The sequence below is a fragment of the Mchenga conophoros genome, linkage group LG22 (genome assembly GCF_057382185.1).
Source record: "Mchenga conophoros isolate Kocher_MC1m ecotype Shallow Benthic linkage group LG22, M_conophoros_male_GT1.1, whole genome shotgun sequence".
NCBI classification, from domain to species: Eukaryota; Metazoa; Chordata; class Actinopteri; order Cichliformes; family Cichlidae; genus Mchenga; species Mchenga conophoros.
The window spans coordinates 29,503,456-29,522,905 of record NC_140546.1 but is presented as its reverse complement, the minus strand read 5'-3'; the positions used below and the strand labels follow the sequence as shown (position 1 = coordinate 29,522,905).

Sequence of the window (19,450 nt, the reverse complement as noted above, 5' to 3'; positions counted from 1 at the left end):
AGTATTCAAGGTTTAAAGTTCCTTAATGATAATTTGACATGGCAGCAATATAACAATAATAATAATAATAATAATAGATTGCATTTATATAATGCTTTCAACACCCTCAACGCGTCGCCCAATATCTAGGCAACCTTTTAAATAAAGTTATTTACAACTGCTTATGTCATATATGGTATTTCAAAGTGTTTGTGATGAACATTCATATTTATTAGAGCACACTGTTAGAGAGAATTATGGTACTATTCGTTGTTAAAAGTTACAAGTTCAGCAAAACAAAAAAGTACAGGAACTTGAAGAAAGTGTGTACTCCACTCCTTACATTATACACAAACAATTGCAGGAATCAGAAATATCTGAATCTTAAGTTATTTATAAAAACAATAAAAAAATAAAATAAGGAAAGGGACTGTGCAGTGGTGGTGCAGAAACTAAAACCAATGAAATTAGCTTCAATCTGATACCTACAGGAGCTCACCGTCTGCTTTGAATTAGTGGAGAAAAAATTGAAGTGACAACAGTTAAGTATTTAGACATTCGCCAAAGTTTCCTTCACTTCAATGACTGTCAGTTACACCATATGAAGTATGCTTGTTAACGAATCAGTCAGTGCTTGAATAACTTTTTTTAAAGAAAGCTTAGGGCTTATGATGTGGATAAAAGCATTATGTTACTAATTTATAGGACAATTCAAAATTTGATTAAATGACCGGAAAGACAATTGGTCTGCGCCATTCGTCTCCCCTTGAAGCGCATATTTGAAGAGTATGTGGTAAATCATCAATTATCAGTTAAACTTTTCAATGACAAAATTATGAGTGTGTGTGTGAATTTAATGTTATGCTATTTTATGTGCGATGTCCCACTCATTTGTCCAAGACAAATTTCTGTCAGGGGAGACAAAGGCTAAACTAATCTAATTTTATTGCAAGCAGTGTGGCAATAATTAACATTAATTTAAAACATTGTAACTCATCTCTCAAGCGTCTGACCATCAAACCATAAAGTGAAGGGATCACTTGATCAAAGTATAACAAAAAGTCCGTTTAACTTCAGGGACAGCAGTCTCTCCAGACAGAAAGCATAAACCAATGTGGATCCATTTCACTTATTTTGTTGTGACAAAATGTGCACTGGAGAGGCAACATCTTACTTTTTTTTTTTCTTTTTAAAGAAAGAAATCGAGCCACGCTGGAGTAACATTAACTAGACTGCCACCTTACCGAACAATAGGGAGCTTTGTGAAGGGCACTGGAGGTAGCTTCAAGCCATCAGGAAGGGTGATAATCTCCATTCCACCAGGACACTTGGAGGTGTAGTTCTCCAGACTCTGGGTGACTTCTTTCTTCTCTATAAATGTAAGAGCGCATCACAGTGAAAAAAAATCCATGCCCCTAAAGCAAACTAAACATAACTCTGTCAAGGACAAGAAAGTAACAATTACAAACATGATGTGAGCACCAGTGTAGAGGACTCATCTTTGTGTCCAACATAAATTAAATGGCATCATTACTGACTTCTGAGTTATTCCCTCTCAGCACTAACAACCCCAGTCTTAAAGAAAAATTATAGTTTATAAATTGTACCATCAACACCTGCTCACCCAGCCACAGGATGTACTTCTTACAAGTGTGTCCACTAAGGGAAGACTTGGAAATATTTTATACACATCTGTGTGCCTTTAGGAGGATTAGGAGTATGTAAGGGGAGGTTCTTTGACAGGCTTTTTGTAATGGCAGATGGTCATGTTCGTAGACTCTGCTAGCCAGCAAGCAAGACAGACACCTTCTTGAAGTACCCAGGTAGTGTAGTTTGCAATGACAGCAGGATTGTTGTAAGTGGTGTGCATCATTCTGGTTAACCAAACCAAATGAAAACAAAAAGAGCCACTTAATGAAAAGACCAGTTATGATCAGAGTGAAAAAAGGAAGAAGAAAAAGGGAGAGTGGAGCAGACAATAATTATATATAATAATACATTAATGAATAATGTTACTGCATCTAGCAACAAATTGTCTTTTGCTTATATCAATAATTAACATTAGTGAACTTAACAACCAGAAGAGACTAGTATCAGCTCTGAGTGTTTATCCTTTTACTAGCAACTAACTTGGTGTTAAATATGTCATTAAATAGAATTTAACCTAAGTATCACAACAATGCTGATTGCAATAAATTTGTTAACATCACATTTCAAACAGACTATATTACAGACTTTATTAAAGGTGTATAAATTAAAAAATTAAAGATAACTTATAGATAGAAAAACATTTTATACAAGCTGTAGACTGAATAGAAATGCTAACAGGGCTTTGGAGTTGACGTCACGCCGCAATGTATTGTGGGAGCGCGACGCTATTTTCCAGGTCCACAAATCAAAACAGGTTCCTGAGTTGGAACGACGACTACAAGAAAGATGCTTAAAAGCAGCTCAAAAGAGAATGGACTGTACAGGGTGGGCCATTTATATGGATACACCGTAATAAAATGGGAATGGTTGGTGATATTAAAGTCCTGTTTGTGGCACATTAGTATATGTGAGGGGGCAAACTCCTCAAGATGGGTGGTGACCATGGTGGCCATTTAGAAGTCGGCCATCTTGGATACAACTTTTGTTTTTTTTTTTCCATAGGAAGAGGGCCGTGTGACACATCAAACTTATTGGTAATGTCACAAGAAAAACAATGGTGTGCTTGGTTTCAACGTAACTTTATTCTTTCATGAGGTTTCTCTTTGTTCACAGCCATTGACATGTCGAAGAGGTTAACACGTGAGGAGCGGATCAAAATTGTGTTGATATCTGGTGAACGCAGTAACCGGGTCATTGAAGCAGATTTCAACGCAAGACACCTTACGAAAAATTGGAACAGGACCCTCAGTTCACGCAGAAGATTTTGTTCAGTGATGAGGCAAACTTTTATGTGAATGGTGAAGTTAGCAAACAAAACCACCGCTATTGGTCTGACACTAACCCACATTGGATGGATCCCTCCAAGACTGTTGGAACAACAAAAGTGATGGTTTGGTGTGGTATATGGGGTACAATGATAGTGGGTCCATTCTTCATCAATGGAAACCTCAAGGCCACTGGATATTTGAAATTGCTACATGATGATGTGTTTCCCTCTTTATACACTGAAGCTGGTACGTTCCCTGAGTTTTTCCAGCAAGATGGTGCACCACCACATTATGGGTGCCAGGTCCGAGCATTCCTAGATGAACAGTTTCCTGGAAAGTGGATTGGTCGTCGTGGGCCAGTTGAATGGCCCCCAAGGTCTCCCGATCTGACCCACTTAGACTTTTATCTTTGGGGTCATCTGAAGGCAATTTTCTATGGTGTGAAGATTAGAGATGGACCGATCCGATATTACGTATCAGTATCGGTCAGATACTGACGTAAATTACTGGATCAGATATCGGAGAGAAATAAAAAATGTAATCCGATCCATTAAATATCAAAAAAGCACCTCACAAAACTTGCGACATGGTGTAACTCAGCCCATAACCATAGTACGTCGGAGCAGTGTGCTCACGTGATAGAGCAGCTGTGTGTATTTGCAGCCTCGCTACCAAACCGGCATTTCATCTCCGAGGAAGTGATCCCAGAGAGAAATAAAGCAAGTGTGTAAGTTCATCTCTGAATGTTTGTAAAGCATTCCCGCTTTAAGCTTAACAACCGATATATGGAGCGAGTGCCTCTTCTCTCTCCCTCCCTCTCCTGCTGCTACTTCAATCATGAAACTGCTTAATGATCAGCTGATCAGCTTTTCTGTCGCGAGTCCATCTCTCTTCTTTGTTTTTGGCCCACTTTGCACCAGAAAGAAGAAACCAGCGGCTGAACAACAGCAGCACGTTTAACCTTGATAATCTGTTGTTACCTTGATAATCACTTTAAGCATATTTGCACTGCAGAAGACATAATGTGGATTGCACAACACTGGACATTATATTCTTCATTTCCAGTTAATACTTGTACAGCTGCTGTTATTGTGTATATATTTATTTATATTTCTTCATACATTCTTATATAGTTCTATATTGTGTATTGTGTATTTTGTTGTACAGTCATTTTATTTTCAACTTTAATTTATATATTTTATCTTATTCTTTCCCAGTTAAATTTACCCTTCATTCTAATTTGTGTTGTAGAGTTATTTCCTTTTTAACCTTAATTTATATTTTATTCCTTCCTAGTAAAATTTACCCTTTTTAATTTTTCATATTTATTTCCTATCTTATTCATAGCCTTTTCCTTTTTTGTTTTCTTTAGGTCACGAGCAGTTGTCCAAGCATTTCACTGCATATCGTACTGTGTATGACTGTGTACGTGACAAATAAAATTTGAATTTGATTTTTAGAATTTATTTAATATTACTTTCTACTAGGGGTGCAACGATACTTGTATCGATATTGAATCGTTCGATACAGTGCTTTCCGTTCGGTACGCATATGTATCGAACAATACAAAATTTTTAATTTATTTTATCAACTTTCCTTCTGACGATGCTGTCTGTGTTGGGCGCTCAGTGGATCTGCGCTCGACAGTGCAGCCTAGGCGGAGTAGTCGAACGCAGATTCACTGAGCGCAGGGCAAGCTAGCGAGACACAAGTTAAGCTCTCCTTGCAACATGGCAAATTGAACCTCCCCCACCCTCATTCAGATCTGGCCTTTGGAACTATCTTGGTCTTCATGTGAAGCATGACTCTGAAGGTAAGCGCGTCATGGACTAAAATAAAACAGTATGTTGGATGTGCCATGCAATGCTCAATTACATTGGTGGGAACTAGTGTGTTAGCGCAGTTAGCTCGTTAATGTGTTGGCCGTCCAGCCCCACGCATGGGGCGATCTGCGGTAGCTCGTTAACGGAGATTTGCCGTGTTGTGGCGTTAACGTCATTTCAACGAGATTAATGCTGACAGCACTAGTGGGAACACAACGAATATGACTGCACATTTACTCCGACATCATCCTAGTGCAAAGACAAGTGGAAGCAGACAAAAACAAGCACAGATGCTACAAACTTTACCCGAGTCATTTAGACAGCTGTTAGCACATGATTCTCCTTATGGGGACCTGATATGTTTAATATGCTGCTGAGAATATAGCCCAGAAGAAGCGGATAGTATAGCTTTTATTTTGGAAAGAGCCATTTCTCTGTAATAAACGCTCTTTTTCAAAGATGAGTGATTCCTCAATCAGATATATATATTTTTTTATTACTTTGTTGTTTCAGCAACATTAAATTTAAAAACTTTACTTTTGAATTAAAATATATATTTATAATTTTAATAAATGACAAATTAAAAAGGCATGAACATTTTCTTTTGTATCGAAAAAATATCAAACCGAACCACGAATTTTGTGTATCGTTGCACCCCTACTTTCTACACCAGGATCCCTTTCTACGTAGCTGACGGCTGGTAACTGTTCAGGGGCGGATCTAGCAAAGTATAGCCAGGGGGGCCGATAGGGCATTAACAGGGAAAAGGGGGCAGAAAGACATACTTTTCTTTCTTATTCTCATTTAAAATGTCTAGCTTTCATTAAATAATTATCTGAATCTTACACCCAAAGTTTTAATCTGATGTAAAGTGTATAGAAGTCCATTACTGTATATAGTAACTATTAAGTCCAATATACCCTAGCAAGCTATAGTACTTTTTCGTTTGGGAAGATACCATCTGTGCAGTCTGCAATTCTGTTGAAGAAAGATGTTGAATCTATTTATTTTTTTTGAAAAATAATTTATTTCTGTGCATTTTTTTTCCCCCACACTGCATCAAATTAAAGTTGATTACGTCAATTAAGAATCATGAGGTGGGGGGGGGGGGGGTTCCCTGTTTTGTTTTTTTTGCTGAGAGTTTGCAACCCTATTAGTTAGGTTGCTTACTATTTCTGCTAAGTACTCTTTAAAATACCAGAATAGGAAGGCTGGAGTAGGGCTAAAAGATCACACATATTCAATATGGCCTTGTTTCTTGGAGAGACTTCACCATATTTTCAGAATTTTCTGGTGATGTTGTGTACAGTAGATAATGGGATAATCAAAGTTTTAGCAATTTTATTTTGAGAAACATTATTTTGAGACTGTTCAACAATTTGTAAACTGGTGAACCTCTACCCATCTCTATCTATAATGAAAAACTCTGGGATGGTCTCCTTATATCCAATTATGTTCTTAATCCAAAACCAACCCGTTTAGTTGCAAAATGTTCCTCCCGCTGTTTCCTTTTACTGCCACCTACTTTTCCAGCTTTTTTTTTTATTATTTAAAATGGGAGCCTCCTGAGTGACGTGTTCCAGGCATGTCTCACTGGCAGGATTATATCTCAGCAAGCCTGTTGTTGCCTTGGTAGAAGCTAGACAAGCTAGAAGAGGTGGCCGGGGAGAGGGAGGTCTGGGCTTCTCTGCTTAGACTCCTGCCCCCGTGACCCAACCCTGGATGGATGGATGAAAAATCCATCTGAACAGTCAGATTGGCATTGACAGAAATCTCACTTATCATACAGTGAGCAACAGACTCACTGTTAAATCAGTCATTTGTCTTGTTTATGTTTTGAGAAACAATGCTAACAATAAGTTGATGCCAGACTGAATAATAGTGTTAGCCAATTAAAAAAGATGACGCAATAAAAACAGATCCGTTTAATTAAAGCCACCCAGGTGTTTTCTGTATTTGCTGTAAGACACATTCTTTTTTTTTCTGTTTTTATTTATTTATTTATAGGCACTACAAGGAAGCAGTGAGACTAGAGCTTCAAGTAACTTTAATGATAGCGCAGACAAAAGAATTATATTCAGAGAGAGACTTATTAAATAATATAGTGAAATGAAAACTGTTGGGAAGCAACAGACACATGTGTCAACAGTTTTAGGAATAATTTAGATTTTTGTGTCTGTATTGCTAACAAAATGCCAGTAGTTACAAAAATAGCATAAGTTAAACAAGAATCTTAAAAAATAACACTACAATTTTTTTTTAAGTGACAATTTCTCTAGAATAACTCACTATACAACTTTATAAGTACATACTATATAAGGTAAGCCATATTAAACTTACTTCTGCTTTAGTTTACAAAACTGTGTATGCATAGTAAACCATTTTTGCTGACAAAGAAACACTTCCTCTCTGCTTATTTACAAGATACCAACAAAGTTAAAAAAGAAACGCTGATAGCACAGATCTAAGCCAGCACCCATAGACTCAATGGCTATCCAGAAAAACAAGTGGTGCCCAACAAAATGTATATACGTCTACTTCAATATGACTAAGTAAAAATAACAATAAAGAGAATTCTGAATGGCATACATTAGCAACACAGATAATTATCAAGATACTGGTCAAGCCAATGGCTTGAGGTAACCACACACAAATGTAAATGGCATAAATGTGTTGCTTACGTTTAAGCAGGTGTATCATTATTAGGATAGGGATTTCTGTTGGTGTGTGAGACTGTAGCCTCAGGTCTATATTCTTATCCGGTAATTATGAGGCAATGCGTTTCAGGTTATTTTACAGAGTAACATGAAAATTAAGTATTAACAAATTACTTTTTCCTGGGAGTAATTAAGTACCGTACTGCAGATTGATTGCAATGTGTTGGTGATATGCCTGCATTTCTAAATTAGACAGCAATTATTTGCAAACCTTCATGAATCAGCCTTCCAACAGGAAATCTCCGTCTTAAAAATGGTCGTCACAACTTCTTGCAGTTGATCACTGACAGCAAAAAAAAAAAAAAAAAAAAAAGTACTAAATGAAATCCACGGGAAACACCTAGTTTGCATGCTGTAACCTAGAAGTATGCTTTTGTTTGACCCAACATCCTGAAAATGCTGCATGTCCCCAGTTTGAATCACGGTAACGTTCTCATTCTAGTTCACTATCACTTCCTGTAACAGCACTTTGCTGTTACACATCCATAATAAGCCATGCTACATGCATAAGTCCACTATTTAAAGATTAACTACACTACAACTATTAAAGCAAATTGTGATAGTTGACAAATAATCTCAGTCCTATTCTCCAAACCCAAGGTGATATATGGAGCAAATACAGCACACCAAAGAACAAATCAAACGGTACTAAACAAATACACATTTTTGTCACTATGCAGCAGTATGAATAAAATGAAATAAATCACTGTTGCTGCTCCTTTCAGACAACTCCTGTTTGTAAACTCAAGAAGACAGGACAGTTGGTGTGGTGCATCAGTGGCCTCACTTCAGTTATTTTTGTAGTTTAGTGTATTTGTAATTCACAGAAAGTTCCATTTGTCAAAGATCCTTGCATGCACTGAACAACTTTAGAAACATAACTATTATTGACTTACTAAACTTGATAATGATATACAAGTAGTAAAGTTTATGCCTAAATATAAACAGTTACTGCTGTACCCATGCACCCATTTCAGTGTTCTGGGTGTTAATTATGCATGTGAATACAGCTGGCTAATTCAATTTAAATTCTCAAAACAAACTTCAGGATGACTGTAACAGAACACGTGTTCAGAGAATCTGATGCAGGCAATCACATCTGAATGTCAATCTGCCCTTTGAATTAATGATGCAAGTCTGCAAACTCAAGAAAAGAATATCAATGCACCAGTTCAGGAACTGATACGAAGCATTTTTGCCAAGGCAATTTCACTGGTCACTGAAATTTAACAAGGAAAACATTGCATCATTGTTCATCGTGATTCACCCACTCTCTTGAAATAGTAATACGACTTACCCAAAAACTCTCTTTCAGATTTTCCAAAGTCCTGGATGCCACACAGTTAGGAAGCCATACAAACACCAGTGCCACCAAGCACCAGTAATGCCTAACATTCAATGCAATTATCACATTGTTGTTCATCAGACTGCCAGTTGGGTAAAATGAAATAACATGTCAAATTAGGCACATAATGGAAGTACAAGTGCGTGCCCATATTTAAACTTCTTAATCAATCAAAAGAAATAACAAGCAAGTGAACTCAGTGACAACAATAGTGTCCTTTGCTCTACACGTTTGCACTTAAAAACAACACACCGATTTAAAGGCATGATTCAATAGAGGGCTCTTTACTGCAAATTACGAAGAGACAACTAAGTAGTGAGGGAATTTCTTACTACAAACTCTCCGTCCCAAGAAACAGCAGCCATAATCTAAAGGTTCTCAGATCTTTTTAACGTTATGAACCTAGAGCTGTGCGATATGACCAAAAATCACATATCCCGATATAAAACATCCATCGTCCCGATAACGATATAAATCACAAAAATTTAACATTTTCTGTAAATTCTGTGAATCTCGGCTAGCAGAAGTGTGTCCAGCTGGGCGTCGTGTACCTGGAGTCGAGTGTTTTAACCGATGCCTGAAACTACACATTTTTAGACATAGGTTGCAACGGCCGTCGTTTTCTTTGTGAGTATTTATTACACAGCGTGCTGCGGGGAAACGTCTGTTCTAACGTTTGAGTCTAAGGTTTATTTTTTAGCACCTGGCGGCTCTTTTTTGCTTCTCATCCGTAAACACTCTGCATACTCTTTCATGTGTTTTTATATCGTCATCTGATATATATCGTTATATCGAACAGCCCTATACGAACACCTATGTGAGTTACATATAAATGGAAAAACAAACATCCCCAGTCTATTAACATTGGGGAACTGGGAACTTTCACAGTACTGTACATTAATGAATTTTTGGTTTAAGCGAACACAAATGACAAGCTTTTGCTGACCAGCAAACTGTTTTCCACTTTGCCTCAGTTTTTTTTTTTTTTTAAATGCCATGGCAAAAAAGATGCTAAAGCATTAGCAGCTCTGCTAGCTAAACAGCTGAACCAGTCAAACACAGGAGAACAAGTTTTCACTTCATTTCAAAAGGGAGAGACAGTATAACACTTATTAAACTGTCAAAGCTTCCCATCCAATAAATAAATACATAAAGCAGGCAGCGTACACAATAGCAGCTGAGGGCAATGCCAGCTCCATAGCATACAGCTGGATGCTTCACACTTGGTATTGCTTGCCCTTGTAAAGGCAGGATGTGTGAAATGGGTGCCATGTCTTTCTTGATACATATGCCAACATGTTTGTCATGAGAAGACATGGCAACAGAAGAAAGACATCACACTACTGAAAAATAAAGTAAAGCTTTTTACTGGCCGTTTTAGAAGTTTGGACAGGGGAGACAGATGCTTTTATAACTTTGAATGAATCCAATTGGTTTAATTTATCACTCTGTCCAGTTTCACTACATTTAAAAGTACAGTTTAGTGACTTTGATGATGATGATGCACCGAACATGTGCTCAGGAATCAAACTTGGAGTGAGAACATTGTAAACTGCTGTCCTATTATGACATATGTGCACACATCAAAAGGGACTTATTTCACAAGACCTCGCTTCTTCCTTGTACTTTTAATATCACACTGCTGACGGGAGTAAAGGCAATCAAAGGGAGGGCACCAAAACTCCACCCGACAGCGCTCTGAGCCCAAAAAGTTACAAAGTAAATATGAAATGGTATTTTAGTGCAGCAGAAAGCACTGCTGAAGAACTCGGCTTACAAGGTCACTTTCTTCAGGGAGAAAATACCCGCTCACGTCTTGTGATACAACAACAAAGTAGTAATTACATCACACGGCTTTTCTGCCCTTTGATGTGTGTAAAGCTGTAGACTGACATTTTTTTTTCCAGCAGAGCTGTTTCTAAGAAGGCTTGCCCCAGCAACACCCTAGGCAGAGCTGCAGAAGTCCCTTTGCTAACATTTAATATTTTATACTGTGAGTCTGCTTCATCTTGTTCCCACCTCATCTCCCTTATTCTCCCTCCCACCATCAATTCTCATAGTAGCCAACCAGGGATTACGCTGGCCTCTTTTGTGTGGCCAGTGAAGAGTCTGGCTTGCACAGCTTCATCTCCTGGCTGCTGCCGCAGGATTTCTGGTCAGAGCACAATGTTGCATTTCCGCCAAGAAAAAGCTGGCTTTGTGTATCACATACTATTAAAACTCGTGGTATAACGCTGCAATCACCAGGGGACAGGTTGGCTGCGTCTAGATTTCTTTTTTTTCTTTTTTTTTTAAAGGCAGGGCATGAAGCTGAAAAGCACCACACAGGTTTTCAATACTGCAATGAAACATTAGTTTGTTCTGCTCAATTTCAAGTTTCCTCCTGACTGTGTTTTGTGAGCTGACCTTGATCAGACAGGAAATCCAGCATGGTCTGCAGCAGGAAGGACAGGTGGCGCACAGACAGGGCCGGGTTGCCCATGCGACGGGAGGCGTAAACCAGTTCATGCAGGAGGCGCATCTGTACAGCAGCCCAGCCTCTGTGGGTACCTGGGGGAGAGGGAGAGAGATGACAAAATAAAAGTCAGATTTACAAAGCTCATTGCTGACATCTAATGTTATGCAGATATCAAATCAGATTAGTCCACATGCATCAGAGACATATTCTGCCTGACGCAGATCAGCTAAATCTTTGTTGTCCCATGTCAAACACTCACATTATCATCTCCCATATTGTTTTCAAATTGTATTGAGATCTTTATGCTGATATCTGCCAGCACGGTGTTGAGTTTTATTATGCTGATGCTAATTCGTTAATCTTTATCTTTTAACACATTTCCCACCCTGTCTGTATAAGCTCTTTGTAAACATATTCCATAAGATCTCTCCCCGTTACTCAATAAAAGCTGTTTCTCAATCTTTGGATGATCAGCTTTAAACACAAAAGGTAAATGTCATAAAGTCAGCTACAGTTAGGTCATAACACTGAATCATTTTGTTGGAATAATATCAAACATATCTTGTTATCATATGCCTGTTGAAATTAGGGATTTCACTGGCTATAACTCAATCAATTCATTTTCTCCCGTTGTCCAACTCGGGATTGTGGTTTGGATGGAGGAGTATACCAGGAGGACAGTACACCCTGGACTGGTCGGCAGTCTATCAAAGGGTGAACACATAAAGACAGAAAAACCACATTCAGACTTGGGGCCACTTTAGAATCACCTATTAACCTAGCATGCATGTCTTTGGACAATGCACATGTTTTTTTGTTTCTAACGCATTAAATCTGAATTTCCCCCTCATATTTTTCCACCTGCTAAGAGGTGCCATGATGAAGAGATAATCAGGGTTATTCACTTCGAGAAAACTTCAGTCACAGGAAACAAAAGACCAAAAAGCAAGAAATATTCAATGAATATTGTTAGAAATATTTTTTTTAAGTTCTTTAAGTTCTTTTTTTTTCCAAGTTCTTTTTTCATAAACCCGTAAAGGCTCGTTTTGGGTAATAATCAGAAAGACAGAGAAAAACATGCCTGTGTGTATATGTACAGTGGAGCATCTACCAGTCAGTCAGCAACTGGGGAAGCACAAGAACAACTACACCAACATCTGACAACCAATCATCCAAACAAACTTTAACTCAGCGTTACACTTCCTCGTGTCCCAGAAATACACCTGCCAAGTTTCAAGCAGATTAGTCAGTTGTCGAGATACATGATGAACAGATGGTCACGCTGACCTACTGAGATGTCTGGAATAATTAGTAATTAGCACTCATTTTGAGCCAAATTCCTCCAACTCTGATCTGATCACAAACGTCTTGTACAAGCACAAAATTAGCTTAAACTAATTCGCTGAGGCCATCAATTCAAAGTATTCATGTGTAAACTTTGGCTTGCTAACTTAGCTGCCGGTGTTTTGTTTCTGCAGAGCACCACAAGACATCTTAATAGCATTCTATCTTGACACCAACAGTTACATAAGGCCCTCAGCCCCCCCACGAGATGCCCTGCTCCACTCCCAGCTGTCTACTGTTGACTCACTGAGTGGGAAAGAAAAACTAGAGGGTAGATGCACTGGAGAGGCTGTGGGGGCCAGAGGGAAGGAAGGAGGATATTTGGTAAACACTCTGATGTTTCCTCGGCTTAAATACCACTTCCAGTAACATCAAATCGTGCCCATGACGCTTTTTACTTATCAGCATTTTTCTACCACGGCTGTTATTCATCCTGACTTCTTCTGCCATCTGAAAAAACTGCAAATGCCATTCCTTCATAAGGGATTTTTTTCTGTCATGAAAACTGCACCCACTAAGCAGTCTAAAAATAGCTGACTTCCACCTGTCTGCCAAAAAACGGCGCTTATCTGGAGGACAGTAATCCAAAGGACACTTCGGATTTTCTGAGCATGTCGCTCTCGCTCAAACATGAAAAACGTGTTCATTTGTGGTATTTTCAGTGCTGAACTGGAGGTGTCTGGCAATCCAATTAACACACCACCAAGATAATGAGTGTGGTGCCACGGCCAAGCAGTCACACTGTCATGCAGTAAACCTGACTCAAAAGGCACTGTACCCTCGAGCTGCCTCAGATCTACTGTGTAGGGTTATGAGATGGCACATAGAGCCATTGTTCTCCTCAATTATAAGCATCCAAATTATTACAAACAGAGAGAACTCCAAAAATTAATTCAACAGAATGACAACAGAGCAGCAAGAGGACAAAAGATGACAGAAAAATGCAGTGTCCCCATTACTGCCAGCAGAAAGGCGTGGTGAGAAAGGGCATATGAACCACTTACAAAACCATTTGCTCCACTGTGTCTCTGGGCACAGCAGCCTTATTGCAATGCACTATTGATCCCCATTTTCTTTCTTTTTTGAACTTGCAACTCTACTGTATTGCCTTATAAACTCTCATCTGATCCCTTCTGCTAAAAGGCTTACTTCCATCATTTCCTACTTTCCCATCAGCCTTGTGGGAATTGGTACGTCAGCTGGGAGAGTAGAGCTAGAATATGTAACGGTACTTCAACAAATCCGGCATCCAATCTGTGTGTTCAGCCGTCAGCCATTGCAGCAGTGGCAAATCGTCTTGAGGTGGTGATATCTACTCAAAGTTATGCGAGGCCAGAGCGTAATCAAACATACTAACGAAGACACTTATGTTATGTTATGAATAGCCAAATTATTGCATGTTACATTTTAAGCAATGCCACTTTTAGTTACCAGGCAGCAACCAGTGGGACACAAAAATGATCAGAATTGCTGAACTTGCCCTTTCCACCGTGTTTGTGCTATCGGTGGTTTTAGGAGGATTTTGATGAAACCGTCTTTGATGAAATTATCTGATAAATAATATAGCCTGCAGCGTGATAGGACTAATCCAAAAAGTTCTAATACACTTCACTACTCCCAAAAGTTTTAGGACTTACTACTTTAGTATTAGTTCGATACTTAAAACAAATTATAGATATCCATGTCCTACTACATTTGTTGCATGTATTTATTCATTGTATAAAAGGATTACGTCATTAATATCATTAGAAGCCCATGCTGCATCACGATCAATAAATTAATCTTAAATGTTACAGTAGGCAGCTGCACACTACCATAGACTTTGTATAAAACATAAAGTGCCCTCCATAATTTGAACTACGATAGCTCTTTTAGATGTTTTCTGACAAAGTTATTATTAATAATAATCTGTGTAACCACTGGTTTGCAGCTTGTTGTAGAGTGTTCTTGAGTTGGCAAGTTGTTATGAATTTGTTTTTCTTTACCACAGAAATGTTTCTGTCATCATGCACTTCTTTTTTTAGCCTTTCTTGCTTTTTGTTGTTGCCAAGCTGAGCAGTACATAAAATCTTTTCTCTCTCATTCATTCTCTTTCCCCCTCTGATGGTTTTTCAGCCTAATGATCGCTCCCTCACTTGCACCAACATCCCTTTGGGCCTCATATTTTCAAATTGTATTAAAATTACAGTGAAAAGTTATAAAATACAAATTCAAGCCTTTGAATCAACTTCAGCTGTTATGCCTGCTTCATTTGTCATGAAATAACACGGCAGAAGGCATCACCTGGCCATGAAACTGTTTATCAACTGTTTATCTTTTAACAGTTGATATTTTTTATAACGCTAATTAAATTAAAGCTCCAAGTCTGCACGTCAATCACATATTGATTGTTTGATTTACAATATACTGTGATGGTGTACCGAGGCAAAACTACAAAAATTATCTAGCTCTGAAACAAACACGGAAGTGCATTTGATTGTTTACACTGGCCAGCAGGGGGCGACTCCTCCAATTGTAAGTCCATTGGTATTAACATCTACTGGCAACCAGCCTTCAGCCGTCCTTGTCAGTGGCCTCAGTTTAAATACTAAGTAAATGAGTTTTGGGTCTCAGTCATGAAAAATGGTGTTATTTTCCTAATTATAGAACCCATTAATGTCCAAAAGGACCATTTCAAAGTGACAACTGCCCCTTGATTGTTATGTGTGTGGTTTGAAAAAGCAAAGATGCGAAAACACTCAGATCCAGGATGCAAGACAAGGTTTTGCAAACCAATGTATTACTCTTTTTTTTTTTAATTCCCAGTGATGAAGTATCACCATATCACTGTATCACTATGTACACTGTTATATAGTAGTTTTTGAATACAGTGGATTTTATCTACTGTTCTTCTCCAAGACTTGTTTAGGAAGCTTATATGTTGAACTGTGTAAAATGATTATATTTTAAGTGAAGTGCCCTTATAGAATAATGCTATTATTTATACATTTTAACTGACTCCCAAGATATGCGCTGCAGTTCTACCTGTATTAGTGAGTTAGAATAATGAAATAGGGATTGTTCTCATGTTTTCTGTTTGTGTTTTATTTTTCAATGATTTGCTCTACCCCCAAAGAAACCATCTACTTTTACCTCTAACAAAAGCCAAACAGTAAACTTTATATCTGATATGTGATCAAAGAAAGGGAGGAGAGAGAGAATAGCTAGATTGTACAGACAGGACTCTGGCAAGGGTTTTAACCACTTCAGATGTTTAAATTCATCGTGCAGCATCATCGAGCAGGTGTCTGATCTGTCCCAGATTGATTCTGCACCAACAGATGGTATGGCCCCCACAGAGCTTGGATCTTAACATCATTGAGTCAGTGTGGGATTACATGCAGTGACAGAATTGACAGAACTGAAAAAGTCTAAATCCACAAAAGAATTGGGGCAAGTTCTCCAAAATGACTGCCACAAGTTATTTTTAAAAAGCTCATTTTTGAAGGCTCCCCGCAAATCGCTACCTTATCATGGTGGAAGGGTTTGTGCATCCCAGGAATCACAGGAGCTATGTTGTCAGGGGGCTTTAGTCCTGGGTGAGGGACCAGACAAAGAGTAATTCAGAAAACCACTATGAGTAAAAGATCAAGCGAACAGTTCACCCTCCATGGGACAGGGTTCACCCTGGACCAAGGCCCAGGGTGGGTGCCCTTAGTCCATGGAGCCTGGTGGGGCACAGCCCCAAAAAAGGACATGGGACCACCCTCCTGTAGGGCCACCACCTGCAGGAAGCGCTCTAGGCATCAATGTGTATTATTTTATGTTGCATTAACCCTTTAAAGCCGGTCTGAGCGGGCACGCTCCGTTTTACGTAACTATTTTTAAATCCCGGTAGCACTGCAAACACATAAGGTAGCACAATAATTTTATGAAACCGGAGGAGTTGTACTTACATCTTATGCCATCAGCTTGTCCTAGGTCACAGTTTCCTTCCACATATAGCTTTGCAAAAACTGCATAAAAAGCACTTGCAGCAACAAAAACATAATATTCCAGAAACACGCTTTGCCGATTCGATCAGCTGTTTGTAACACTTCCTAGTCCATCAGCGCGAACTATCGCATGTCCGCCATGACCTGCCCGAAACCGGAAGTGACGTCATTTTGCGGAAATGTAGTTTTTTACCATCAGGACCTTATGAGCCTATACTGGTGTTTTTAAAAGTTATGTTTGACTTTATGACTTTCTGTGTCATTTCTGGGATGCTGAGGACTCATATTGCACTGCTGGAAATATTTTATTTTGATGCATATGCTGGGTTTTTTTTGCAAATTTGCACTATAATATTTATTTTCGTTTTTCCTGCAGTAGATAAAAATTGGTGTATTTAAAAAATAAAACTATGAAGACACTCAAATTAAATTTCCTGTGGTGGGAAACTATTTTGTGCAACTTTTTTGTATTTACAGTTTTGAGGGATAAGCCTCTTAAATTTCTCTAACTAGAAATATATGTTAAAAAAACAAAACAATTTAAAAATTTTTTGTAGTTTATTGCTCTTTTTGCAATTTATGTAATTACTATGCACTTAATGCAGACATATCATTAAAATTTGGGCTATAATGGTTGTATTGATGTATATCAACTTGAAATGCTCCCAAAAATGGCACTACAACATGTACAAATATAATATAAGCTCTGTCGGACTTGGTTCTATGGTAGGTCTTAAAGGGTTAAATACTGTATTTAAACATAACATACTGTATTGAAACTACTTGGAACTTTATTTAAATATGAAGATAAAAATGAGGTATTTGAAAATCAAGATTATGTAGTAAGTTTATGAGTCTAAAAGAAGAAGGAATGAAAAATAGCAAGCAAACCTGTTCTCAGCAAAACATTTCCAAGTCACAAATGTCTGACAGCACTGTAGGATAAATGTGTGCCAAAACCACCTTTTTAATTCTTTAACTGAAAGCTTATTAAACCAGACACTTAGTGAAATGTGAATTGTAACTGTTCTATTGTGGTGCGATTGCTTTGGTCCACCCATTTCACTGTGAAATTTGCCTCTACATGGAATCCTTTTTTCCCCCTCCTCATGCAACTCTATAGTGCTCGCCTGATTGGGTCTGAAGAGAGCCGCTTTGGTCAAAGTCCCTTGTCATGGGCTAGACACAGAAGAATACAGATGAAGTGCAGATCGAGTCCAGCTCTCCTCCAGACCACTTTAATTACAATTTGCTGAAATGTTATCATCGACTTCTGTCCAATGCTGTCTACTGCAGCTCAAAGGACAAGCATTTGACCTAAAAGATGCAGCTTGTTTGTGCATTTACAAAGGAAAAAAGGCCCAAGATTAACAGCTTATCAGAGCAAAATCCGCTCTCGCCACAACTCTTGAATACCAATCACAACAAGAATACCGATGTCCCTGAACATTTCTGTGCGCTGTTTTCTTTTGAATGGACGGTGCTTGCTACTGAGAGGCTGTAGCATGCAAGGGTCAAGAGTCTGCAAGAGTACAAGGTTTATCAGGGGAGGCCGTACAGAGTAGTCTACAAGAGCTCAGGTCAGGTATCACCCATGACTCTCTTTGAACAAAGGGTTGGTTTGAATGCAGAACACCCTGAAAGAGTGCTTGTGAAAAGACAGCAAAGCTGGTAATGAAACGAAGGCTCTTCATCAGCTTAATCCATTAAATATGTTGACACTGTTGTTAATCACACACTGTGAATCCTGTGAGAGGGCACAGCATTCAGAGTTTGAGAAGACTGATTCACAGAGAATTACTCCTTTTCACTGATATAAAATCAGCACTTCAGCCTTGCAACCCTTAAAAAAGAAAAACTAAATCTAACTATAGCCGTTCACAAACATCAACTCCCCGTTACCCTTCCTCCCATGGAGCACCTAACACTTCAGACACACTTCTCACTCCTGGAGATCTTCTGTCTGGTTTAGGAGAGGGTGCTGCCAGGACAGAGTGTACAGGAGGCATTAAACGTGGAACCCCGTCGCTCACTAGGAGCAAGATTTACAGTGCACACCAACTCAAAATCCTCTTTAGGTGTTAAAAATCTGTATTTACTACAGAGAAGCAGTGTCAGCTTGCAATTGAAAGACATGGACAAAAGTATTTTTGCAGCTTGCTTTATTTCATATGTTATTTATAGGAATTAAGAGTCCAAAACTGGGGAGGAGATGAATCACACCACCATGATTTACGATTTAAATCTGTGCCGATCAATTTACTGCTACTGTGCTAAAATCAACACTGTTAAAAGCCTGTTTTATTTTGCACCTGATGTGGTCATGACAGTGCTGTTAGGAGTGTTAATTTATTTGTAATGAGAGGGGAAGAGTTTATCAGAATGAGTGCATAATTGGCAAAGGTGGATGGCTGTGAGCACAGTGTCAGAGCACTGGCTCCATCATGTAACCCTTCAGTGAGTCCTCCCTCCGCATGTTTAGAGCCTCCACAGTAAAACTGCTATTTTTATGAAACAGAATAGAGCTGGACTGAATTTAGCACCACAGTAAATGCGTTATTGCAGGGAGTGAATAAATGAGCTTTCGGGTTACAATCGAGGGGTGCTGTGGAATTACATTGTCACATGCCACATGACGCAATGTCAAAATCAGTGCAGGACACCCAGCAAGTAAGCATAAAAACACCTTAAGTCTCACTCTCATTACTGTTATTGTTTACCATTTTCTTTTTTTCAGTAGCAAGATGAATAATTAAAAATAGCTGCATCCATAATATGAGGTAAGTAGTTAGAGATATGTTTGGAGGCTGGACAAGAATGGCCCGTAGGTTTTTGTTTGTTTGTTCTTGAAACAAACAATGTGAATTGTTATGCCCACATATTATTCAGCCA

General features: G+C 38.6%; 1 protein-coding gene across 4 annotated transcripts in view; it reads right to left on the bottom strand.

Annotated features, from left to right (window-relative positions):
• The window catches only part of trappc9 (trafficking protein particle complex subunit 9), a 230,048-nt gene that overhangs the window by 192,847 nt on the left and 17,751 nt on the right, over positions 1–19,450 (bottom strand). For all 4 annotated transcript variants that reach the window (XM_085262049.1, XM_085262050.1, XM_085262047.1 and 1 more), the window contains 2 exons: positions 11,189–11,332; positions 1,224–1,350 (listed from right to left, as the gene is read on the bottom strand). In XM_085262049.1, coding sequence (XP_085118175.1) covers positions 1,224–1,350; positions 11,189–11,332 — 271 coding nt within the window. The remainder of the gene's footprint in view (positions 1–1,223; positions 1,351–11,188; positions 11,333–19,450) is intronic.